General features: G+C 41.5%; 1 protein-coding gene across 5 annotated transcripts in view; it reads left to right on the forward strand.

Annotated features, from left to right (window-relative positions):
* Positions 1–25797, forward strand: part of PCLO (piccolo presynaptic cytomatrix protein) — a gene marked incomplete at its 5' end in the record, with an annotated part of 250781 nt that overhangs the window by 192632 nt on the left and 32352 nt on the right. For 2 of the 5 annotated variants that reach the window (XM_082222991.1, XM_082222995.1), the window contains 12 exons: positions 272–380; positions 1232–1299; positions 3956–4167; positions 7218–7268; positions 9365–9495; positions 11204–11230; positions 13565–13658; positions 16796–16867; positions 17789–17969; positions 18339–18533; positions 19679–19861; positions 23886–24036. In XM_082222991.1, the coding sequence (XP_082079117.1) occupies positions 272–380; positions 1232–1299; positions 3956–4167; positions 7218–7268; positions 9365–9495; positions 11204–11230; positions 13565–13658; positions 16796–16867; positions 17789–17969; positions 18339–18533; positions 19679–19861; positions 23886–24036 (1474 nt within the window). Of the gene's footprint in view, positions 1–271; positions 381–1231; positions 1300–3955; positions 4168–7217; positions 7269–9364; positions 9496–11203; positions 11231–13564; positions 13659–16795; positions 16868–17788; positions 17970–18338; positions 18534–19678; positions 19862–23885; positions 24037–25797 lie in introns of those variants that run through there. The other 3 variants (XM_082222992.1, XM_082222993.1, XM_082222994.1) reach the window with 3 other exon arrangements.

Here is a 25797-nt window from a genome sequence, read left to right on the forward strand (position 1 = left end):
CAGATGTTGTGCCCGGTGTGGACGGCCCCCCCTGCACCCCCCACGCTACACCACTGATTCTATGTTAACCTACACAGGTAATTTGACATGTTGGTCTTGGGTTTTGCTTTCTGTTCTTTTATCAGTGTGCAGTGGAAAGGCTTTGAAGTTTTGTTAAGTTTCAAAGACCCATTGAACTGCTATTTGGACCTTTCGCTTTATATATGTTCAAGATACTGGCTATAATCCAGACCGTGGCATAACTGTGTTTCACCCTGTTCTGCCCCCCTAGGGATGCAGGTCCTGGAATGGAATGGCATTCCCTTGACGGCCAAAACCTATGAAGAAGTCCAGAGTATCATCAGTCAGCAGAGTGGGGAAGCAGAAATATGTGTAAGACTGTGAGTTTTTCCTCATCTTTCTGTTTCCATTATTTTTGGCTTTTCATGGCTTTTCTATTCACAATTGTTAAGGTGGAACCCGTGAAACACTTTGTGCACCGTTTATATCTAAAAAGGAAAGAAGCTTGGTGCACATAATAGAGGAGAATTTCTTTGTTCCTTACTATAAACTGAAGAGTAAATATAGACTTTCAGGTACCATCCACAGCCTATTGAAATTTATGGCCAAGTTTCCATGGATGTTAACAGGTCAGTTGACTCCCTTTGATGTCTTCTGGGGGGCTGTGTGTTGAATTTCTCTCTGTGATTGGAAAAGGTTAATCAAAATGAGTTTGGGTGAGTGGTTAAATGTAAGGGTGAAACCAAATAATCCTTTGCTGGAAGCGCAGTGGGAGCTTGCGCTGCATAAAACAAGGGGATTCTGCATTCAAATTTCAGTACCATCATAGTAAGTTGCTATGATTCAGGCCTAATGAGTTGCAAGAAAGGAGGAATAATGCACAGGACCGCTGTGGAGATGAAACATAGCTGGTTTCAAAGCTCATTGTGAGTGAAAGTGTTGTGACAACGTTAGGTAAACAAATGATACATCTAGCTCATCTGAACATCGTGGAAAGTGGTTGTATTTCAGTGTAAACCTGCATTTATTCCATTTAAAAATCCACCCCAGAACTGCCATTTTTCTCAGCTCTTCAACTTGAATAGCGTCACAAACACGTATCAGCCAAAAAAGGGGTCATGCTTGGGAGCTGCTTTCCGCCATAATCCATGTCTCATTTATCTACTCTAATACCGCAGTGAGGGTGGGCCAAGGGTTCATTTTGTCTCAGGCTTCTTTTGGCTTCCTTTAGGGATCTCAACATGATGTCAGATGCCGAGAATCCACAACATCTGGATTTGCTTGAGCCAGGAAAGACTGGTAGGTAAAAACAATTTGCTTTTCAGTGACACAGGCCACAAATTGTGATTCTGGTACATTTAGAACACACGGTCAAGTACCTTTGAATATGCAGCAAAAAATGGAATCAAATATGTCCCATTTCTTCTCAGTGGATGACAACTTTGGTCAAATATGCAGAGAATGGACTATTTGTTTGCTGGTGCTGATACGAAGATGGCACAACCAGCACCGACTTTTAAAACTTTTTTCAGCTCTGGTTTGGGAGTGATATGACAAATTGCTCTTTGGATAATTGAAATTGGCTGTGTTGATATTTTTCCATTTCATTTCACTAAACCTTTGATACATTTGAGACATGGGCAAACAAATGGTTTTAGAGCAAACATCAGAACTGACGGTCTTCAATTTGAGTATTTGAGCTTAATATAGAGAATTGGGGGTGGGGGAGTAAGGGAACCCACATACAGTTGGTCATCATTATGTCCCACAAGAAGTCACACCAAAAAATGGGCTAGAGACCTCTAGCCCTTTGGGGGTTATGGTAATACTGTAATAAATGCAAATATCCTCAGGTTTAAGGGAAAGAAACTGATTTGCAGATCCATAGCTTAAATGCTTATGCTGAATGGTCCAAGGGGCGGGTGGGGAAGCGGGAAAGGGCATCACATGTCAGTATGAACTGGCAAACCCTTTGCTATCAGTAAACTGCTTGAGATTATTCAGTCTATTACAGTTGTGTAATGCTTTGACTCTAAAGAGCCCCAATGAGCTTGGAAAGTCCACAATACAGTGGTGGAGCACATGCTCTCTTTTCCCCAAGTCTACTTCATATGGTTTTAGTCTTGTTTTAAATGCATTTGTTGATTAATAAACCAGTAATAAGAATACTGGGACGCGGGTGGCGCTGTGGGTAAAACCTCAGTGCCTAGGGCTTGCCGATCGCATGGTCGGCGGTTCGAATCCCCGCGGCGGGGTGAGCTCCCGTTGTTCGGTCCCAGCTCCTGCCCACCTAGCAGTTCGAAAGCACCCCTAAGTGCAAGTAGATAAATAGGTACCACTCTGGTGGGAAGGTAAACGGCGTTTCTGTGTACTGCTCTGGTGCTGGTTCGCCGGAGCAGCTTCGTCACGCTGGCCACGTGACCCGGAAGTGTCTGCGGCCAGCGCTGGCTCCCGGCCTATAGAGTGAGATGAGCGCACAACCCTAGAGTCTGCCAAGACTGGCCTGTACAGGCAGGGGTACCTTTACCTTTACCTTTAATAAGAATACTAATCCAAATGATGCTGTTAATGTACAGAGTCCCTGCATTCATCTCTGGTGTCTCCGGATAGGTCTGGGAAGCCACTGCCAATTACAAGAGTGTTGACAGGTCTGAGCTAGATGGACCAGTTATCTGACTCAGCATAAGGGAGCTTCCACATTCACAAAGGAGGTGTGCTGATTTCACTGCCCACAGCTGCAGCCCCATGAGACATATCCAACACTTCGGACTGGCTTTTCAAAAGGCGCAGGAGAGTGCATAATGAAGAAGGAAGGGATTCTGGGAAACAATATATGGGGAGTTAAAGAAAATGTTGAAGTATAACTTTGTAAAGAGACCAGAATTTTTTTTGCTAGGAGTAACTAAGAATGCAATAAATAAGAGGGATAGAAAACTTTTTCAATATGCAATAACGGCAGCGAGAACCCTACTGGCCCAGAGATGGAAAAAAGAGGAGACACCGACTTTGGAAGAATGGAGAGCAAAACTAACAGACTACGCGGAACTGGACAAGTTAACGGGAAAGATCAGATTTCAAAGAGATCACAAGTTTTTGGAGGACTGGGGAAAATTTAAGGAGTATTTGGAAACTGTATGTGAGGATCATACAACGCTAGTATGTTTTAAGGAAGCTTTGTGAAAAAATTAAGGAATATTGCAAGAAAGAAATGGTAGATAGAAAAAATTATTTAAAGGTGATACAATAATTAGGAATGCGTAGACGAAGAAATAATTACGGATGATTACCAGGAGAATTGAGGGAGGTCCATTAAGTGAACTATGGGATGTGTAAATGGAATGTTTTGAGATCATAAAAAAAACCTTTAATAAAAATTATATGGCAAAAAAAAAGAAGAAGGAAGGGAAGCCTGGTGCACAAGCCGAATTTTCCCTGCAGTTCTTTAAGAAATCTTTTTTTCCCTATTTTCTAAATACATTTTTATTGGCTATTCTTTATTGCAGTTCTTTTGACCCAGTCTTACAAAATAAAACTTAATTGTGATTTTAAAAATGCCAAAGTACTTTGTCCGTTGCCCCGGTGCCTTTGCACTCATTGGCTCGCAGACAGAAGAAGGTCTACTTCTTACCAAACACTGAAGTCCAATACCATTTTCCCGTTTTCATATACATCATGAGTCAAAGAACTAGAGACTTATGTTTTGAAAAGCTAAAGGTTCAGGAGAGTGAGTGAGTAAGTTCCCTCCACAACACATACACATGCTGACTTAGTTGAAAAGCTGGCTGAGATTATAAAGTTTCACAATTTGGTTTATTGTCCATGGTTTTGTTACTTGGTTAGCTGTTTTCTTCCCCTTTGTGCTCTAATAACGGGGGAAGTTACTAGCATGAATTGCCATTCTTCCATCCCAAGCTGGGAGAGTTGCAGAAATGAATACAAAAACATTTGCTTGCAGTGGATAAAACAAAGTCGCCCGGGGTGGACCCAAAGCAACTGGCTGCAGAGCTGCAAAAGGTTTCCCTGCAACAGGCTCCCTTGATAGCCTCCTCCGCAATGGAAAAGAGCTCCCATATTCATTCTGGGACTACGTCAGCCAACTCGAGTTCTGTTCCTAGCCCTGGTCAGCCTGGTTCTCCTTCGGTCAGCAAGAAACGGCACAGTAGCAAGGTATGAATTCGTTTGTTTTGGCTTTTTTGTGTATGAATGCAGAGGTGGATATATGCATTTTCATATCGAGACCATAAAGAAGCTTAAAGAAGAGATTCCAGTGTTCCCGTGTTAGCAACAGGGGTACTGGGGCTGCTTCACTCTGACTGCATTCTGAGCAGCTTGGGGGCACTGGCAGTCTGGAATGGCAACGGAAGCATTTTGACATGTTCAGTTAAGACCCGTGTAATGCTTTGACTGAGCTAGCATCTCTTCTCACTGATAAGGAGTCATCACTAACAGGGCCTGTTTGGGGTTTCCTTGCGATTTCGATTTTGAGTATCACAACAGGGCTGTCACTTTGACCCACCAAATTTATTCAGAGTTCACATTGAAGTACTCAAAAACCTTCTGAGGGTTGTGTTTCCTATTGATTGTACTTCAAGTAGATGAAGAGGCCTTCAGTGGGATTCAAAGGACTGCATGCGCAGGATTTGATGCATGTCTGCTGCAGAAAACTCTTGGGTGTGGTTTCGTTTAGATTTCCTCTTGCTTTAAAATTCTGTTCTCTTACCATAGTTCTACAACCTAGCAGTTCAAAAGCACACCAGTGCAAGTAGATAAATAGTTACCACTGCGGTGGGAAGGTAAACAACATTTCCATGCACTTTGGCACTCGTCAAGGTCCTCCTTGCGCCAGAAGTGGTTTGGTCATGCTGGCCCCAGAAAGCTGTCTATGGACAAACCCTGGCCCCCTTGGCCTGAAGCGAGATGAGCGCCACAACCCCATAGTCACCTTTGACTGAACTTAACCATCCAGGTTAAGTTACCTTTACTTTAGTTCTACAACAACAAAAAAGCAGTTCTTAGCAGAGAAGCTTGCCATCATGACAGCCACCTCTGGCGAGTCCTGGAAGATTACTTTGACAAAGCTTCAATGTCTAAAGAACTGAACAAAAGAAAGCAAATTACACAGCACAGAAAGGAGTTGACCTTTTGGTGCAATATACTGGCCACACCCCGTGCTAGCCTGCTTGTTCTTTTATCATTTGAAGGATAATCATGTTGCGTGTTGAGTCCCACAGTGCCACCCCTCAAAATAATTCACACTTCACGCTTAATTTTTGTTTAAGGTTTTTGGCATAATTTTGGCCACAACTTTATTTAAATACAAAAATGTGAGTGGTTGCTTAGGCATTGGTTATGACTATCTGTCCTTGCCCCCAAGGACAGAGCTGGCCCTTCCAGACACCACCGGAAGCCAGCGTGGGAAACAAGTATTGGGTGAGAAATGAAGCTGGGACACAGACCCACACCTCTCACCCTCATGTTCCGGTGGGGCTTGCACAGCCCAAGTCCGATGCCAGGGACAAGGACGAAAAGAATGGCAAGCCCCTGGATTCCTTTAACGGAATTCCCTTTCCGCATCATTTGGAGGGATAGGCACTTACCCCTCCAAGCACCAATTTAACCAATGCCTAACCGCCAACCTTACAAGTTGTGACGATTTGCTACGCAGTAGGCAAAAACCAAATGGCACCAGCCAATCAGCCAAATGGCAAAATTCCTACCAGGCCCCCACTCCAAGGTGAACGACCCCATGACAGGCATAGCAAGGTCAATAGCAAAAAACCACCCTATTAAAGGGAGGGAGGGCGGGTGATCCGGTGCAAAACGGCCAAGAGGACGTCCCATCGCCTGTCCCCTATATTTAAGGCCTCTGAATTGGCAACAATCAAAATTCCCCAGCAACCCAATTAACCTCTTAAAGGCTGGGTTCCACCAAATTTGCCTAGTCATGACAGGGTGGCCTGTTCCCCAACCGCAGCATATGCTCTCTGTTAGGGAGAACACGCTTTGTCTAATTTTAAATGTCCTTTGAGAGTAATTAGTTGCTCTTTTCCACCTACAGAAGAACTTGAGTTGTGCTTATATCTAAAGGAAAAACATTTGATGATATTTACCAGCAGAAATTAGGCAAGAGTAACAATATTAGTGACAAAGATTGGAACGTTTGGTTGCTTAGGTCAGAGTTCTTGGCTTGCAAAATTTGGGTTTCCATGGTATAACTAAAAAACCTGTACAGTGCTGACAATGACTTCTTCTTTTTGAAGTTTGTAGAATATCTAGCCTTTTTTGATCCTTTCATGAGTGAACACTGGTGTAGAGCTAAAGATCAAGAGAAAAAATGGTTCACTACCTAGGAAAGGATATCCAAAATTAGCTGATACAGCTTCTAGTAGGTGCTATAAAGAAGAAACCTTTAGCTCAGGAAAACTTAGCCAAATACTACTTGGTTATTCTGAATTGCACACCTGGTGTTAGTCTTGTTGAACAAATGACAATGATTGCACGTTATGTTGATGAAATCAAATGATCTGCTAATGAGATGTCTTAGCCAGAAGTTATTGGGATTTGTTACACGAAAGAAGACCACAGGTACCTTTATGACAGAAACTCTTTTTGGACAGTTTGAACCAACTGAAAATCTGTTTGGAATGGGCAAAGTTATGATAACATGAAAGGCCTGGACATAAATCCACCTGCCTTTTTATGCCCTGCTATGCAAACTCTTTAAACTTTGTAGTCAATGATGCTTCTAAGTGTTGTCTGGTTCAAAGAATCATACAATCGTTTCTCTGCATTGAATCTGAAGGACTGTTCAAAAGTGTTTTGTGATATTACATGAGGAGGAAAGTTAAAAAATCCTGTTTAGCCTCCCCAAGCTCTTCAGTGTATGCAAAGTAACTTCCTGCCTGGTTATTTTATATATGAGATTAAGCAGTATTAACATTTAGGGTTTGTTTTGATCTTGACATGTGTCATTTCAGTGATGTCATTTGCCCACAGAAGTCAAATTCTCATGTAAAGTGTCACATTCCAAACTTGTGTGGTCAATTTCATTTCAGTTATAATTTTTGTACCACCAAAGTCAGTAGTCTTAATCATGTAGGTATAAGAATGGTAGGAATGATGATCATGATGCTATAAATATTCATAGCAATAAATACTATTTAAAAATGAAATGATTTACAACTGTGTTTCTGTGCTTCTTTCTTTGAATATGGCAGCCCACGGAAGGTACAAAGTCTGGTTCCCATCCAATTACTGGAGAAATTCAGGTAACAAGCTAATATTAGCATTTATGGATGCTATAAATGGATAATAGAACAGAATTATCATTGTTTGATTCTTAGACTGCCAACATTGCACAAATTGTAAATCAATTCTAAAAATAGATTTTAAAAAATCAGTTGTGTGGAATGCAAATGCTGATGACTAATATTAATCCAGTTGCTGCTTCCTGAGGAAGGGAAGAGCTATGAATTCCATTTTAATTTGAGGAACTGCACAGGGCACATTTATGCAAATTCCTGTATGGATGTTCCAGATGGGAATTCCATTATTCCTGTGCCATGATACAAAACTAAAAGTATAGGGTTGTATACAGTGTTTTTTTTCTGGGGGTACGCAGGGGTACACATACCCCTAAACATTTTGTGAATCTTTGTACTTTTGTCCATTTACAGTATTTATTTTTCCCGATTTGAACTCTAAAATGGTGATTTTCTTGAGTCAAAATGAGAGCACCCCTAAACATTTTTTAAGAAAAAAGCACTAGTTGTATACAGTGACATTGCTCAGCTGACAGTAAGACTTCTACCCACAAAAAGGGGAGGGAATCGATGTCCAGGGATATCCCTTCTTGCAGCTCTGGGCCGCTCTGCTGTGGGGAAAGGGCAAATTCTTTATTCATTCCTTCCTGATTCCTTTCCATCACCTGCAACACTCTTGTATACAACCCATAGTCGGGTTCGGGGAAAAGAATAGACACCTGCTGGTTTTGATCCAGAGTTCTGGGAGCAGAACTCCGCTTGTGGGACTCTTACTTAGTCCTACAGCTCCCAGTGCTTCCAGCAAAGTTGCTTCAGGACAGTGTGGGAGGTGGTGGGAAGGACTACAACGGAAATTGAAGTGTGCCTGCTGGATCTCAGCCCCTTCCACAATCAGAAGGAGCCTTCCTTCACAGAAGAGACACTCTCAAAACAACTCCTGTTCTTCCTGTTTCCAGTGATATAGTTGCATTCTTCTTCTTTTGTTCAAATCAATAGTTATTTTGCTATAAGCATTTGCAATGGGAGCAGGTCAATTGTTTTTAGGGACTGGGATCCAAATAACTGCACAACTACTTCCTGCTGTAGACCAGCCCCCCCCCATGCCAGACTGCAAACCACCTTGAGCACAGAGGGGGTGTCCCAAAGCAGTTTGTGATGCGGCAGGGGAATTTGCTGGTCAAAGGAAGCAAAGTCAGAAAACCCACGGGGCGTGCACATTGCATTTCTGTATTTTATTGTCCTGTAAATCACTATGGACCTGCGTTTAGCTGTGCAAAGAGGTATATAAATATAATTACCGTATTTTTCGCTCTATAAGATGCACCAGACCATAAGACGCACCTAGTTTTTGGAGGAGGAAAACAAGAAAAAAACATTCTGAATCTCAGAAGCCAGAACAACAAGAGGGATCGCTGCACAGAGAAAGCAGTGATCCCTCTTGTTGTTCTGGCTTCTGGGATAGCTGCACAGCCTGCATTGGCTCCATAAGACGCATACACATTTCCCCTTACTTTTTAGGAGGGAAAAAGTGAGTCTTATAGAGCAAAAAATACGGTAACTGATTCAGGAGTCTTTAAAAAAACCAAAACCTTCAACTTGCAAATGACTACTGTATCTTAAGCGCCAATAAATCTCTGCCCCACTCTCAGCTTCTTGAAAGCAGAATAAATATAGGAAGAGAAGATTAGGAGTTCTAGAGATGCAAAGAGCTGCTTGGTAAACTCTCAGTACAGAAAAACGAACAAACAATATAGATCAATATGACATAGTGCCCTTAAATGGATAAATGCTTACATTTACCAGAAAATTCTAAGATTTTAGAAGGATCTTTTTTAAAAAAAACAAATGCTGCACAAACAAACACATTACTGTCTACTTTAGAAACTTTTCAGGGAAATATGCTTCTATTCTCTTTCTCTGTAGAGGAAGATTAAATCATCTGCTTGAAACAAACGTCTTATGAGATTCATTTAGGAAAGCTATGAAGATGCATTACTGAATTTTAGTGTTGGGGAATGTTAAAAAGTAACCTGTAGTAATAGATATTACTTTGAAATGACATTATTTGGGAAATGATTAATGGCAACCAATGTTATGCTTAGCTTCAAATCAACTATGACAAGCACCTTGGCAATTTGATAATTCACATTCTTCAAGCAAGAAACCTTGTTCCCCGTGACAACAATGGCTATTCGGACCCGTTTGTCAAAGTTTATCTTCTGCCAGGAAGAGGGTAAGTGGAGGGGTGATTTCAACTACTAACAGCTGTTAACACAACAGGTTTCCCATTGTTGACCTTCAAGAGATCCATTTCTTATCAACTAATCTGAACACTCATTTCATGTGACCTCACTGTCACCCTCTGCAAACTACAACAAGGCTGGTGGGCAAATTGTATTTTAGGAAAGCTTGTTCACCCACAGTTTGCTCATCTTTTGTATACAGTGTAATCTCACTGTGTACAAGTTGTACAAGTGACAATAAAGTATTTCATATTTCCAGGAAGCTGCCTTATGCTCAGTCTGACCATTGGTCCGTCTGACTCAAGTGTTGCGTACACAACAGCAGCTCTCCAAGATTTCGGGCAGGAGTCTCTCCCAACCCTTAGAGAATTTTGTTGATTAAGGCATGTATAAATCTTGTCAAATAATTAAATGAACACTACCTGGAGTTGACTAACACACCACCAATTACATGCCCTCTTAAACAATCCAGTAGTAAAATCAGCAGCAACTAGGCCCTTGACAACCTCCTCCTAACAACAAAGGGACACGGCAAAGGGATGGTATCCGCAATATACAAAATACTACTCCAAAATCCCACAAACCCCCTACATGTAATCAAAAAACAATGGGAGGACAACATAGGCTATGAGATTAACCCCATTCAGTGGACCAGAATGTGGTCTAAACCTCCCTTTAAATCCATATCAACGAAAAGGAAAGAACTCACTCTGAAACTCACTTACAGGTGGTAAAATATGTTTAAAAAAAACAACACTACCTGGAGTTGCAAGGGATTGAACCTGGGCCTTTTACATGTAAGCATGTTAATTTTCTCCTAGAGAAGCCCATGGGAACATGGCTGGAAAACTGGAAAACATTTAAATATAGTCAGGACTGTGAAGGAAAAGACATAACAAATATTTCAGAAATTTTATGTTAGATGTATATTCCATATTTAGCTGTCACTAATGATTATACCCTAGCTATAATCTACCCTATAATCTACCCTAGATTATACCCTACCCTATGCTCAAATGTGTTACCAGATGATTTGAATGAACTCACCAGCCCCATTCAAACATGAAGTTAAACTGTGATTTAGCATATGAGGATGAGCAAGAATAAACCTTCGGCTTAAGCAGTACCCTCCCTTCCTTCTGAGGGAAGGAAGTTTAGATCTTCTGTTTGTGGTTTTCAGGAAACCACAGCTTCCCATTATGTCTGAATATGGTGCATTGTGGCTTGTCCAAGCCATAGTTAGTTAATCCAAACTAGGATCAAACCATGGTTTAATATTATGGTTTGTAAACTCTTCATGGTTTGAACAACCTACAGTTCTCCATATTAAGACATGACTGGAATCTACCATTTGTACCAGGAATTAAAGCTTTAAGCTTCCTCCACTCTTGTGTAAAGAGAGGAACGAGAAAAGGGACAGAGGGAGCCCAAGGATTGTACCTGCTTGTCCATTTAATGTTACAATGATGCTTTAGCCTTATGTCTGAACCATCTAGTCTGATAGTAACTATCTCTGATGACTGTTCCATGTTAAACTGCCTGGAATGGTTAATGTTTCTATTTCTCATAATCTATATACCCATCATTTCTTGTTTGCATAAAATGCTCTAAATATCTTCTCTCCCCTGGTTCTCTCTTCTTCTGCTTCCTGTTTGTTCCCATCATTCTTCAACACATTGTTGCCCTGGGGCCTTGCAGCCAAGTCATGGTAGTCCAGAATGCAAGGTAAAGTACATTATTATTCACTGATTCTCTGATTATTCTAAGCATGAAATACGTAATATCCTGGGCACGCAGCTATAGTTTTCTAGAATTTCAGGGGCCTGTGAAGTAGCTGACATTTGCTGCTCGTGTCTAGTGCAGGTTAAATTTCTATAACACACAATTGCTATAGAAACAAGCAACAAGCAATTGTTCCAGTAGCTTCATGGTTCAGTGGGTGGGGAGTGGAACCAGTAGTTTAATTGTTATTTTAAGGACTGGAGATAGTGACCCTTCTTTTGATACGTGAGGAAGTAGTGATCTGAGGACTTGTCTTATATGTATTTTATTGAAATTTCTATAGGAGAGAATGCTGAAAAAATAGTTAATTATGAATTCACCTGGTGTGGTTTTTTTCCTGCAAAAAAAAAAAAGAGTTATCAAAACTTTTGGGGCTTCTTTTGACAGATGTTTCACCTGAGAATAAAACTCAGAATTTTCTCAGAATGTTACTATGAAAAATGTTACTAGTCTTGTGGGAGGTTTTCTGTTAGCTTTCATGGATATTTGATTTTGGTGGAATGATCGTAGCACGTCTTAAACCCACTTTTTCTGATATGAATATTGTTCAATGCATACAGTTCTCTTTAATTATCAGTCACTGAAATCCATTATATACTTGTTACCCGATGTAAAAAGTCTGCCTTGCGGGGAGTTCTCACTTTAAAATTGTACAGTACCTTAAACATAGCTTTTAATTCTCTCTGGGATTTGCTTGATATTTCCTTGTTCCTGCTTTTAATATATTCATCTCACTGCTAATTAAATTATGCTTCTTTAAGGCTGATAGTGGTTGTAATGTCATACGCTACATTTGAACAGACACTGGTTGCATTGGGGACAATTGCCAACCGTATAAATCTGGTGTGGTGCCAGCAGCATACCACTGCAAATGCTTCTTTTTTTCCTGCTCTCTGTGCAATAATGACATGCTCTTAAGGAGAATGCTATTTCTGGGGCAGAGCTGTTTTATCAGAATTCACTGTTTTTGGCAAATGAAGGAAGACAAGTCAGCTTTAGAACTATGAAATATTTCCAATGCTAATCTTAAAGTGAGAGCTGGACCATAAAGAAGGCTGATTGCCAAAGAATGGATGCTTTTGAATTATGGTGCTGGAGGAGACTCTTGAGAGTCCCATGGACTGCAAGAAGATCAAACCTATCCATTCTGAAGGAAATCAGCCCTGAGTGGTCACTGGAAGGACAGGTCCTGAAGCTGAGGCTCCAATACTTTGGCCACCTCATGAGAAGAGAAGACACTCTGGAAAAGACCCTGATGTTGGGAAAGATGGAGGGCGCAAGGAGAAGGGGACAACAGAGGACAAGATGGTTGGACAGTGTTCTCAAAGCTACCAGCATGAGTTTGACCAAACTGCGGGAGGCAGTGGAAGACAGGAGTGCCTGGCGTGCTCTGCTCCATGGGGTCATGAAGAGTCGGATACGACTAAACAACTAAACAACAAATCTTAAAGGGCAGTCGTGTGAAAACAATGAAGTTCTGCAAAAGATATGTAGCATCTCTCTTAAAATCTGACTATGGTGATTCTGGGACAGTGAGGTGGTGGATCTGTAACCATTCAGCTTTCCTCAAAATGATATCTGATTAGATTATGTGATAGTAAAATGCAACATGTGGTCTAGAACCATCATATTGTGATGGGAAAGGATGCCATCGGTTTTGTAGTCTCAGCCTTCAGAAAACACAACACAATAAAATACATTGTAAATCAAATAATTCAGCAAAACCTCTGAAATGCCCTATAGAAAAAGGAGCTTCAAAGCCTGCTTTAAAGGATCAATATTAAATTAGTGTTTCTATCATTAACAGGATGGAGCTTGCATCCCTTTCATGTTTTTTAGGGATGACTCTCCTATGATTAAAGATGAGAAAATAATACAGACAATTAAACCCATCTCAGCTTGATAGCCGCAAGGAAGTTGTTCAAGAAAACCAATACATCACTATTTACTCTTACAATGAGAAAGGCTGTTGTAAACAAACAGGAGCAATTTGTAAATGCAACCAAGATATTTGTGTTGTTGTCAGTCACAGGCAACAGAGGTTGGGAGGTTTCTTAGTAAACAGGCTGTAAATTCAAAAGTTTTATTTTAAAGACTGAATTGGGAGATTGTTCAGCAGAAGATTATCATTTACAGCAGATCAACTGGCATTATTCTGTGCCAGCCTGAATGATTGCTTTATTTATTTTTATCAGTTGCACTGAAATTGTTTCTGCCTTGGAGCAGGTAGAGACAAGTATAAGCAATGATATGTTTTGTTCCTTTGTTCCACTTCAGTGTCGAGAACAAGAGGAGGACTAAATATGTGCAGAAAAGCTTGAATCCTGAATGGAACCAGACAGTCATTTATAAAAATATATCCATGGAGCAGGTATGTGACTGTAAGAGATATCTCATTGCAGGTGTGGTCTAATTCTGCTCCTGACTGTTCTCTAATGATGCCCTACTGTACTAAACTATTTCAACTTCACCTGCCAGACTCCCCTGACCATATGAACTTTCCTGATTTCCGTTGCTTAAAAGAAGCATCCCAGCATTTGCTGCTATCCCCTCCCTCATCTCAGATCTGTTTGCATAGCTAGCCACTAACACATGCCTCTCTATAAAGGGAAAAGCTCTCTGCCAGCCACTGGCAGTTCAGGCCCTATGAGTGTGTAAATGAAATTTAGATTCTTTTCCCCAAGGTGCATCACTTTACACTTACTTACATTGAGTTGCATTTCTCATTTTATTGCCCGTTCGCTCCCTTTGAAGAGGTTTATTGGGAGCTCTTCAAAATCTCATTTTGTTTTAAGCTCTCTGAACAATTAGATGCTCTCAACAAACTTTGTTACCTCACTGCTCACCCATAATGCTAAATCATTTATGATCAAGTTAAAAAACACAGGTACCTTGGGAAATTCTGCTTTCTACATCTCTCCATTGGCAGAAGACTCCACTAACTGTAATCTCTGCTTCCTATTTCTGAGCTAGTTACTGATCCCCAGTACGATGTCTCCTCCTATTCCATGACTGCTGATCTTACTCAGGAGTCTTTGGTGAGATACTCTGTCAAAAGCTTTTTGAAAGTCTAAGTGCATAATGTCAACTGAATCATCTCCTATCTGTACACTTGCTGACACTCGCAAAAAACTGCTATAGGTTATGTAATAGACAGGACTTAGGCTTCCAGAAGCCATGTTGGTGCTTCTTCAGCAAGACTTGTTCTTACGTGCTTGGTAATTTTATCTCTAACATTTTCCCCCACCAGTTTTCCTGTAATAGACGTTAAGCCAATTGGCCCGCAATTTCTGATTTTAAAATGCACTTCGTTTCCATTTCGGTGTTTTAGCTCCCTCCCTAGACCATGTAAAAATGGTTTGCACCCGACAGTGGTTATGGTTCAGTGACAGAAGTGAAAGGCTGATTTCTTGGATTTCTGTCCTACCCAGTACAATGTGAATGTGCCTAATAAGTGGTTCAGTAATAGCTTATTGTGTGGAGGAAAATGTCAATGTATTATGGCTCCAAGTTTTTAATTAATTTAATGGTTAGATTAGTCAACAAAGGTTCTACTGATTAATCAGTGGGGGCAAATTCTAATTAGTGAAACAAAGCAAGCATACTTTTTATTTTGGAGCCATCTGCTCTAGTTCTGGTATGTTACCTGCAAGACGTAATGAAAAAGAAAATACTGAGATGGCCTTCTAATGAGTGGTCATGTTCCAATTTGTAAATGATCTCATGATACTTTCCATATTTCATGAAGCCATCTGTGCTGAAAGTTTGGTAATATACAAATTTATTTAAATATGGAGGCTTAATGAGTAGAAAGAGAAACAATTTAAACTTTCTAAATTGCTTCAGAGCCTTGAAATTTACCCACGGTTCTTGATTAAAGGGTGTATGGTGTGGTTTTAGTTGGAGGAAGCTGTCAAAAGTTGGGATTTGAAGCCAATCTAATTTCTGTTGAGGTGATAAACTTAGAGCTGGACTGTACCTGCCACTTCAGACTGCAGGTGTCAGCTCACAGGACTGGATGCTTCTCCATACCCACAACAGCAAAAGCAAACAAACAAACCTTCTACGTAGGAAACTAAAGGAGAAGGGTTCACATTTAGCCTTCTCTATATTTTGATGTGGCGGATAATCAAGTCATGTGAGCTGCTATCTATGGTCTGAATAAGGGATGTAAGGAAGCAGTGATTTCTGCCCCATCCTGTGTTCATTGCAACCAGCCCTGTTTCTTTTCAACAGTACGCTTTCTACATCTCCATCCAGACCAAGGTGAGGGCTTATCAGAGCTGAAGGACACATCTGAGCAGGCAGAAACACATGGAGTACAGAGCCAGGGCAATGCCGAGAGTAGCATGGAGAGACTTCCAAGAGCCAGATAGAGATGTCTGAGGAGTCACATTTGGCTCCCAGACTTGAGGGTCACCACCCCTGAACTCCTGGTTTCTTTCCTCACCCTCTGTGCCCACCTACTGTTGGATAAAACTAGGACCTGGCTTGCTCCAGCAGGCAGAATGAGGAAAGGGACAATCTGGAGTTTGGGCAGCTACAGACCCTTCTTGTGCCTTGGACTTTTGGTATAGGTCAGAGGTGGGAAACCTGTGGCCCTCCAGAGATTGCTGGACTCTGGAGCTCCAGCCAGAATAGCCCATGTTACAAGACTTCCCCGTTTGTGCAGATTTCTAGGCAGGTGGCAAAAGTGTAGTACGATTTCCCTCACCATTTCACATTAGTGATGGCTGGTTCACCAAATATTATGTGCAACATGTTAAGTTACCTCTTGGCAAACAGCTGGCTACATCGACCCATCATTTTGTTTGAATGGTATAGCTTGAGGTACTAGGGGCTTCCAAGATGTCTCATCTTTAGTCTATTGAATAGTTGTGTATATGGATAGGAACATCTGAGACATTTGTTGAAGCCGTGTTTGTGCAAAGACTGAATCCCAATTGCTACCTTTTTGGCATATACTATATTATGCAGGTTCGCTTTGAATGTGCACAGCCTTCTGAGGAAACTCTGAGGCTTAATAGCTGTTGATATGCTTGTCCTCAAACCTAAGATAAAAGAGGAGGGAGAAGATCTGAAAAGCACTCTTTGAAATTATTCAGCCATGTCTCACTGTGAATACCAATGCATTTTGACTTTGCCCAGAACACAGTAAAATCTACTCACTGGTGCTGAGCACTGAGGGAAGACGTATAGATGCTATCAACTTTTTAAAAGTCACACTGTGGGCTTTGTATTGGGAGCACAGCCAAGCTCGGCAAAATAACTCCTCCAAGCTTGCATAGAACCTCGGCCGAGCTCATCTGTCTTGATATCAACTTTCAGCTTTACCCGAAATGAATTTTCTGAGTTCAAGGTTGATGGGAGGACAATAATTGCCTGGCTGTCATATTGAAAAAGAACGGCGGGTGCCGGCAGATGGCAACAAGCAAAGCATGCTTTATGGATTTGGTGCCAGATTCATGAAGAGGATTGAAATTAATTATCTTTTGATATTAACTGCAGCTAAAGAAGAAGACCCTGGAAGTTACTGTCTGGGACTATGATAGATTCTCCTCCAACGACTTCCTGGGTGAGGTGAGTATCCCTTATTTCTTGCTTCACTGCCTTCCCTCACCTGACATAGTAGTCAACTAAGAGTAGACTCATATGATGCATTTTTCATCCAGATGAGTAATTCTGATGTTCCTTGGATGCATGTTTCTGTGGAGAAAGGTGGGAAATCACAGATATAACCAGCAGCAATGGCTATGGCATTTCTCCAGATGCTGCCATTGTGGGAACTGATGCTGACTTGACTCAGTTCAGGCATCATGATAAACCATAGTTAAGGAAGCTTACCTATGGTATGGTGGTGTGGTGTCTGAATTAAAAAACTATGGTCTGTGACTGGCTGGTAAACAAACTATGGTTTCATGTGGTTTTGCAAATCATGGTTTGCGCTAACCCTGGTTTAATTGACAAACTATGGTTGCAAGTACCATTCCTCTTCCAGAGGCTGCTGCACCAAGAGAAAAGCTCTTGGGGTGCATCCACCCCACAAATATAAATCACTCATAAAGCACTTTTGCTGTTTTAGCGTTCACAGGAGAACCTTGGGCATTGGGAGTGTATTGAGGACTAGAGGACTTACAATCTCCAAGGTTGAACTTTGTGGTGTGGATGCATGTAGTTGCCTCAAAATAGGAACATTTACTTACGGTATTCTGTAAAACACCATGTACAATAATAATGATGATGGCGACAACAGATACGGAAACATTAGGAAGAAAGGAACGACTGAAATTATTTTAGCCCTCAGCCTTTTTTGCTTTTGCTTTTAAATGTCTCTGTTATTATATAGCATGCCGTATATAATTCTGGGAGTCTGTTTATTTAGCATTCTCCACTGTTTCGACTGGAGAAACTCTTGAGCTAACGCGCACGTTAGCCAGATCAGAATCAGACATTGTAAGGTGTTCAATAACAAAATAATTTGCTCTCTGTATCCTCACATAGGTATTAATTGAGCTTTCTAGCGCCTCTCAGTTGGACAATACTCCTCGGTGGTACACTCTGAAGGAGCAGAGTGAAAGCATTGACCATGGAAAATCCCACTCTGGACAGAACAGCCAGCAGTCCCCCAAACCGTCTGTCATCAAAAGCAGAAGTCACGGGATTTTCCCTGACCCATCAAAGGGTAGGAAATATTTTATCTGTGTGTGCTATAACTGTGTGGGTTATAACTTTTTTACAACTTCATGTTCCCAAGCTGCGTAGTTAGATGAACTTTTGCCTAAAAACAAAGAAATGATCTGTCATTTCCGAATCTCTTTTTTTTTGGGGGGGGGAGTCACCCCAAAATCTATAAAACAATTTTTGCATATGTAACTGTATAATGCATTATGTGATATGCACAACATGTATTATAATACAGGAAAAACAGAACTTGCAATTCTTCTAATACTTGTATAATGTTTTGTACATTGTACATCGCTTCTTATTGCTTAGAATAAATAGAGGCTGAAGTTGGTCTTTGTCTTTGATAACCGTTGTATTTCCCCTGCAGATATGCAGGTGCCCACCATTGAGAAGTCCCACAGCAGTCCAGGAAGCTCCAAATCTTCCTCTGAAGGACACCTGCGCTCTCATGGGCCTTCGCGGAGCCAAAGCAAAACCAGCGTCACTCAAACGCACCTTGAAGATGCTGGGGCAGCCATCGCCGCTGCTGAAGCAGCTGTCCAACAGCTCCGCCTTCAACCAAGTAAAAGACGCAAATAAAATTCCTCAGCATGGCAGCTTAATGTTCAACTGTTGCCTTCCTCCCCGCCCCCCTCCTTCGCTTCCCACCCCCCCCAAACTCTTTCCCTGCTGGGCTTTTCTTTCTGCTCTTAGCACAATGTGTGTGCCACCTGTTCAGTGTTCTCTCCGTGTGTGTCTGTGTGTAGATCCATATAAATATAATATATTCCTCCTATTTAGAAGTCCTCTTTTATTTGCATAGAATGCAGTAGAACTGGCTGTTTCTCTACTGGGGTCTCCATTTGTCCACTGTCTGTCCACATCTTGTGGTAAAATTCTGCTGTGTGCTGTTGCTTTGGTGCCACTAAATGCCTCAACCATAATTCAAACTTCATAGACTTGGTTTCCAGCCTCCTAAGTAAGATCCTGCAGTTTAGCAAGGAACACAGATTGCTAACATTAGGAAGCAAATGAGAAAGAGACGTATTGGGCAATGTCACCCTTTGCAGCTCAAAGACCTTAAGAATGTCATAAGACTTTCCTGGAAAAAGGTCATTCAGTGCTGATAAATGTTGACAGTTTTAATCTTTGGACAGGATTATTTGAAGCAACAGATGTTTTCTTAGGTCAATAGCATTTTTGTGGAGCACAAAAATTAACATATAGATAATTACTGAGGAAATATGGGTAACGTTAACAGCCATATCATTAGCTCTGCTAGAGTGACATTATATAGGGGTGGGTTTGATTTTTTTGTTGTTCTTAGTCTGCCGTGAGGTTGTACAATTACAACTTTTATATACCCCCCTCCCGTCACGGAATTACAGGTTGAGGCTTTAGTCACCTGCAAATTAATATAATCCAACTGTAGCATCATTGTGTTTGTCTCCATGATTATTTGGTGTGCCATATAATCAGCATTGCATATTGCAGAAAGCAGAAAATAAATTTCCCTCCATCTTCTTCATTGTTGTTAATGGAAAAGAAACAGCCAGTTTAATTACCCTTTAATGCTGTGCATGTGGTGTCTCTTTGGTCTCTGAAGACACTTTGCCTATTTAAATCCAGAAGAGAAAACCCCCCACTTGTGTTTGCATGACTAACATTTAAGCTGGTTCCATCTGAGGATACATACTCTGGGTTTCCATTCCACCTACACTGCCACAGCAGCACATAAAAGCGGTCAGTCTAATCATGCAAGGAAGCAGCACAGACACAGCATAGCAGGAGTCCTCCCCATTCAAAGAACTCAGTCTGACAATCTGCCTTCACCAGCCAGTGACAACAAAGACCAAAGCCAACTAGCCCTCAGGAAAGTGATGTCTGATGGACCGGCCAAGCCTGAAGGAGGTGAGCCCAAAGACATGGCCAAGAAGTCAGCCTTAACCAAATGCCTTCTTGCCATGCCTGCTAATTCATCCTTACACATTGAACTACTTATCTCTCCAGCCCTCTCTGCGGTATTCAGGTTGGGTTGATAAAACCGTAGGGCCATCTTACAGCTCATGTGCAAACCCCATTTTGAAAGATTGCGCTGAGTCCAAATTATAGAACGTTCTGAGACAGGGAAACTCCAGCAGCACACACAAAAATGGGGCTAACTGGGCTCACACTGCCTACTAAATGGCATGTGTTTAACATAAATTGCTTAAGCATGATTAAACCATTCTTTTTATTTGAGTAAAGACTAGCATGGCACACTGGGATTTCAACTTGGACACAGCATTGGTTGTCGTTATCATTTGTACATCTAGTGTGTTTTCACCTGTGAAAGTTCACAGCAAGGAAGAAGAAGAAGAAGAAGAAGAAGAAGAAGAAGAAGAAGAAGAAGAAGAAGAAGAGATGATGTTCCTATTGACATGACACATAAAGCTATATCTACATTCAAGAGTCTTCTAGTTTGTCTCAGAAGGAGTCATGGTCCTTTCCATAGATTTTGGAGTATTTTTAGGACAAAACTGCTCCTTGGGTGCCGAGAATAGAGACTGCTGCTCAATGGATGGAGGTTCCTGGACAGCAGTCCTGGCATGAAGAAGAGAGATCTGCAAATTGTAGGAGCCATCCCTTACCAGGACTGCCCTCTAGGAACCCCAGGAATAGAAATTCACAGTAAGAATTTCCATATCTCTCATGTTCATTTCTCTGAGAACCATTTCAGACATAGGAAGGAGAAGAAGCCCTGTTACATGCTCCATTAGCTCTTCTTAGTCATGTCTGAAGGGGAGGTTTTACATCTCCTTACCCCAGGAATGGAATGATCTCTCTGAAATAGGAGATACACAATTCCCCATTGGACATGACAGAGAAATTTGGGTGATGAAAACATGACCAGAGTTTAAACTAGGGAGTGGGCATAGGCATGCCAAGCATAGCTGCTCCCGCCTCAGCCTTCTTGTGCTGATCAGGAGTTTTGTCAGTGCAGTCAAGTGATCATGCCTGCAAGCACCCCTGGGGCCATTATCAAGGTTCCTAGTGGTCAGGAAGCTTGTGTGCCCAGCCCAATGTGTTTACAAGGCCTCTTCAGACCTTTCTACTCAACATGAGAAGTTCAGGAGTGTGGTGTGTGTGCCCAGCTTGTGTGGGGACATTTTGGGTGGAGGCATTGTGTATGTGCCTACTCCCCCTCCCCAATTTAAGCCCTCGTGTATTCTCCTGAACACATGAAAAAGGCTGTGGTGATCCACTGATCCACATTCAATCTTTCTCCCACTGGTGGCTCCTATGGTGTGGCTGCAGTCCCCTTGGGGGACTGGAATGGTTATGGGAGTCTAGTCTTAGTTTCAAGCTGAAGCAGTGCTTTCAAAGATAGCATCTCCTTGGTGATCATTAAGAAAAGAAGGCCAGGGCTTCCCAACCAGCTATTTTAGCAACCAAAGTTACTTCTGCTTGGAAGATGGAGAGAGGCTGACTCTGCAAAGGATTCTGAATTGTAGAGAATGAGCACCTGTCACATCAACTGGCTGGTTCTCTCTAGGGAAACACTCTTTGGACTACCAAACTCAACAGACACAAGCTCTGGATACAAAAGCAGTGTCGAAGTTACAGAAGATCATTTCTTTTGAATCGATCTTTTGGTGTTGTCCTTATCCAACCGTGGAAGAGCATCATTAGCCTCTAATGCATTGATTTATTGATTGTCTTTTTACTTAGGTCAGGACCCTTTCGGGGGAGGGGGTATCATTGTCAACTAAAGTCTGGTCCCCAAGATACCTCTCACAAGGCGGATTTACCACATCAGTTTCATGTGGTGAACATTCTGTTTGACTGACCCTACATATGATGAGAGAGTGCATTTTGCATGGCAGGAATCCACCCAAAACCATCATGTGACTTGATATCATAAATACTAGCTCTCACCATATGAGGTTCTTTTAAAGTAAAAATTCATGACGTGAAACTGGTGCATTAAAATTACTGTGGAAGAGTCCAAAGGTGATATGAGAATCAGGCATAAGAAAGTGATTTTGTAGGCAACATGACTGCAGATAAGCGGGTTCTTGAGCGCATGGTTAAAGTTGGAAATAGGACTTTTCTAAATTGCATGAGAAACTGACACAGCTAGGGGAGTTGCTCCACTGCAGAATTTGCATCTGAACACATAAGAAACCAGCACATGCCATGTGAAGACCAAGGCGTGATACAGAGGCTGAAGGGGTCGCCTGGCAGTCCATTTGTCCCTTAACATTGTCCCTCCATGCAAGTAAAGCCTGAATAGGCTCTGAAAGTGATCTCTCAAGGACTTTCCAGTCATCTTCATGGCAGTGTGGGGATTTGAACACAGGTCTTCTCTATCCGCTAAATCAACTGTCTCAAGGTTACCTCACTGGCAATGGAGCACAGAAAGAGTCCCTTTTGCATTTTTGGAGTTTCAGTTTTCCTACTTCTGTGCTTTAGCCCTTCATATAGATTGTTGTTTGTTTTTGGTTTTTGTTTTGTTTTGTTTTGTTTTGTTTTGTTTTGTTTTGTTTTGTTACTGAATTGCTTTTAGGGCAACCATTATGACTGTGCAGGGAGAGGGGAGCTCATATCAATCTGATCCTTTCCTGTTCAGAGCTGTTTCAAAAACCAGGGCCTCACTGGCATATTCAGTCATTGCTTTGCAAGAATCCTTCATAATGTAAATAAATTTGCTGCTCAATAAACCTTCTTTGTAATAGGCTTCTCAGTACCTAATTCCCAGAAAAATTAAATGGGTTTTGTCACCGCCAAAAAAGAAACAATTTTCAGAGAGCCAACCCATTATTCAGTCTATAGACATCAATAATCTGTAGTTGTCGCTGGGCTCTGCTTTTTCCTGTTTGAGTGCTGTCACATTTCAGTGCTCTTGCTGTCGCTAGGTACTCTCCCACCTTTCTAAGGTGACATGCAATTTCATGAAATTGCTCAGATGCTTTATCTGAAAACTCCCATTTGGCAAATGTAGTGGGCTGTGAGCTGAACCTTTGGAGCATATGGAAACGAGTTGTTTGCAAAGCTTTGGAGCATCATGGGCCTAACCTGTGATACGCTATCATAAACTTATAAGCCATAGCTGGAGCACATTTTTTAAGAAACAACAACAGCAACCCCCAACATATATACATATATTAATCAATGTGTATTTTCTAGATAGTGCAATATCTGTTTTAGTTTTTAGTGGCGTTGTATTGTCCTGGGCAATAGTGTTGCTCAAATGCACACTGCTGCAGTTAATCATTGACAAGAATTATTTTGTATGACATTGCAGCTTCGCATATTTCTCAATTTGCCCCAAATGAGAAAGGTAACAAGCACGGAGACATTAAAATAAGGAATGAATATAAATTTGTGGGTGGGTGAGGGGAATTCTCCAATATTTTTGTTGGAGATTTGTGAACTCAGCATGGCTGGACTGGTATTGTTTCCTTTGGTCAATATTTGGAATAAAACAGAGACTGTAACATGTTCTAAGCTTTTAACTTGCAGTTGAGAAATATATTCAAGTAGTTATGTGGTGTCTAGAGAAGATGTTGCCTGTCTAGTATCTGTGTTCCTGATTCATCATTCAGGGTCCGTCCCCCCTTTTTACTGTGTACACTTTCTCAAAAGGCCTTCAGTAGTGTGACATTTGAGCTGTTGACTAGAAATAGTAAGGATTAATTGTACAATGTCATTGCTGTTGCTAGATGAATATTGTTTCAATTTTCAAACCATTGTGAGGAAATTAAAATTGTATTTTCCAGTTATAAATTAGGCTTGATGTGTATTGTTGAAGAGGTTTCCCGGAACCTATTTAGAGCAACATTTTGTGAGAATTTTCTGTTCTTACTTCACATGATTGCTAGGTGCTACTTGTATTGCTGACACTGATGTCTCTCTAGGCTGTTTGGTAATCCTTCATTCCTACCCTGTACAGCAAGACCTACGAACCACCGACCGGGAGAAAGTTCAGTCTCCTCCACTGGTTCTTCAGCCAGTACCTTTGGCAGCGGATACAGCATGGACAGCGAAGGAAGCAGCAGCAGTACCACCACTGCGGACACCAATCTGTTTCCCATTCCAAGAATGTAAGAATTTCTTAAAAATGTAATAAGTTGTTGCTTTTACTAGCCATGGGAAGACAAATGAGAGGTTCCTACTTTAACCCTCAAGGAACTGCCATAAGTCCTTCCCTGCTTCCCTACACATACTTACGTGCAACGTAAGTATGCATGTGTGTGCTAAACAGTACACTGGTGGGATTAAAGCTGTAGTTCCACTGAACACAGTATTTTAAACTTTTGTATATTTTCCCAGAATATAGTCATCAAACCAATGAAAACTGGAGCAGTGATAATAATATCTTTTTTAAAGAAAAAAATAGCCAACATAGCAGATGTCATAGCAAATATTATCTAGACACATGCCAATCTAGAATTCTGACAAAAGTTTGGTGAAAAAGAAGCATGCAACAACCACAAGATTCAGTTCAGACTCCTAAATCACTTGGGAGGCTCCTCAGTTTGGCCTGGGATCTAAATGCCAAGTTCACCTAGGGGGGGAAATGAAGCTTCGTTCCCTTCCCAAATTCCCTACAGTGGTACCTCTGGTTACGTACTTAATTTGTTCCGGAGGTCCATTCTTAACCGGAAACTGGTCTTCACCTGAAGCACCACTTTAGCTAATGGGGCCTCCCGCTGCTGCCGCGCCACCAGAGCACGATTTCTGTTCTCATCCTGAAGCAAAGTTCTTAACCCGAGGGGGTTAGCAGAGTCTGTAACCTGAAGCGTATGTAACCTGAAGTGTATGTAACCCAAGGTACCACTGTATTGGGAATTTTTGAAATGGCTATAACTTTCCCCCCAGTTCATAGAAATGGTTGAAGTTTTCAGGCATAATAGTACACCCCGAGTGGACTAAGCCTGCAAAATTACATGCAAATACAAACAGGTTGAGAGTTTTTTTGGCCTTGGCACCTTTTAAAGTTTGATTTCTTTGTTGTTTGGTTTTAGAATGAACCCTGAGCAGGGGACTCTGGGGTGGGGGGGGACCTATGAGGAAAGCTGCCATTCCCCTAAGTTATACTGAACCCAATTTATTAATGCAGAATAGAGTGGGGGAAATTGCACATTTTTAAGTAAAATATGTGTAGGTTTTACAAGCAACAAACCAACCCACCACTTTTGAAAATGACCTAATTCTGATATTGTTGGAAGTGACACTAATAATTTTTCTTCCCCCCTTTCAAAGTGGGGCAGGAAAGGCAGCAGGGACATAGACAAATCCTTGGGTATGCCAAGGATAGGAGGGTCTCTGCCAGGGTGAAGGAGAAGAAAGATAAAGAAGAGGGTGGAGCTAGCCAGCCTCCCCATTTCCCTCTGAAAAACTAGCTATCAACTGAATTTATTATGCTGATTAAATGTATGAATAAGCCAGTACCTGACAAATATTCTGCTAATGCAAATTTCCTTCTCAACTGACTAATCATTATTGACCATAGGAAATGCCGAGTGATTAATCAACTGACTAATCAGTATTTGGGGACCACAATAAATGACAAGGATTTATTCTGTTCCCAAGGCAATATGTTTGAGGGCTCAGAAGTTACAGGGAACCAGGCAGAGGGCCTTCTCGGTAGTGGCACTCGCCCTGTGGAACGCCCTCCCACCAGATTTCAAAGAGAAAAACAACTACCAGACGTTTAGAAAACATTTGAAGGTATCCCTGTTTAGGGAACCTTTTAATGCTTAACCGACCATTGCACTTTAATATTTTGTTGGAAGCTGCCCAGAGTGGCTGGGGAAACCCAGCCAGATGGGCGGGGTATAAATAGTAAATAATAATAATAA

This window comes from Podarcis vaucheri (genome assembly GCF_965113315.1).
Source record: "Podarcis vaucheri genome assembly, chromosome: 5".
In the NCBI taxonomy this organism is placed as follows: Eukaryota; Metazoa; Chordata; class Lepidosauria; order Squamata; family Lacertidae; genus Podarcis; species Podarcis vaucheri.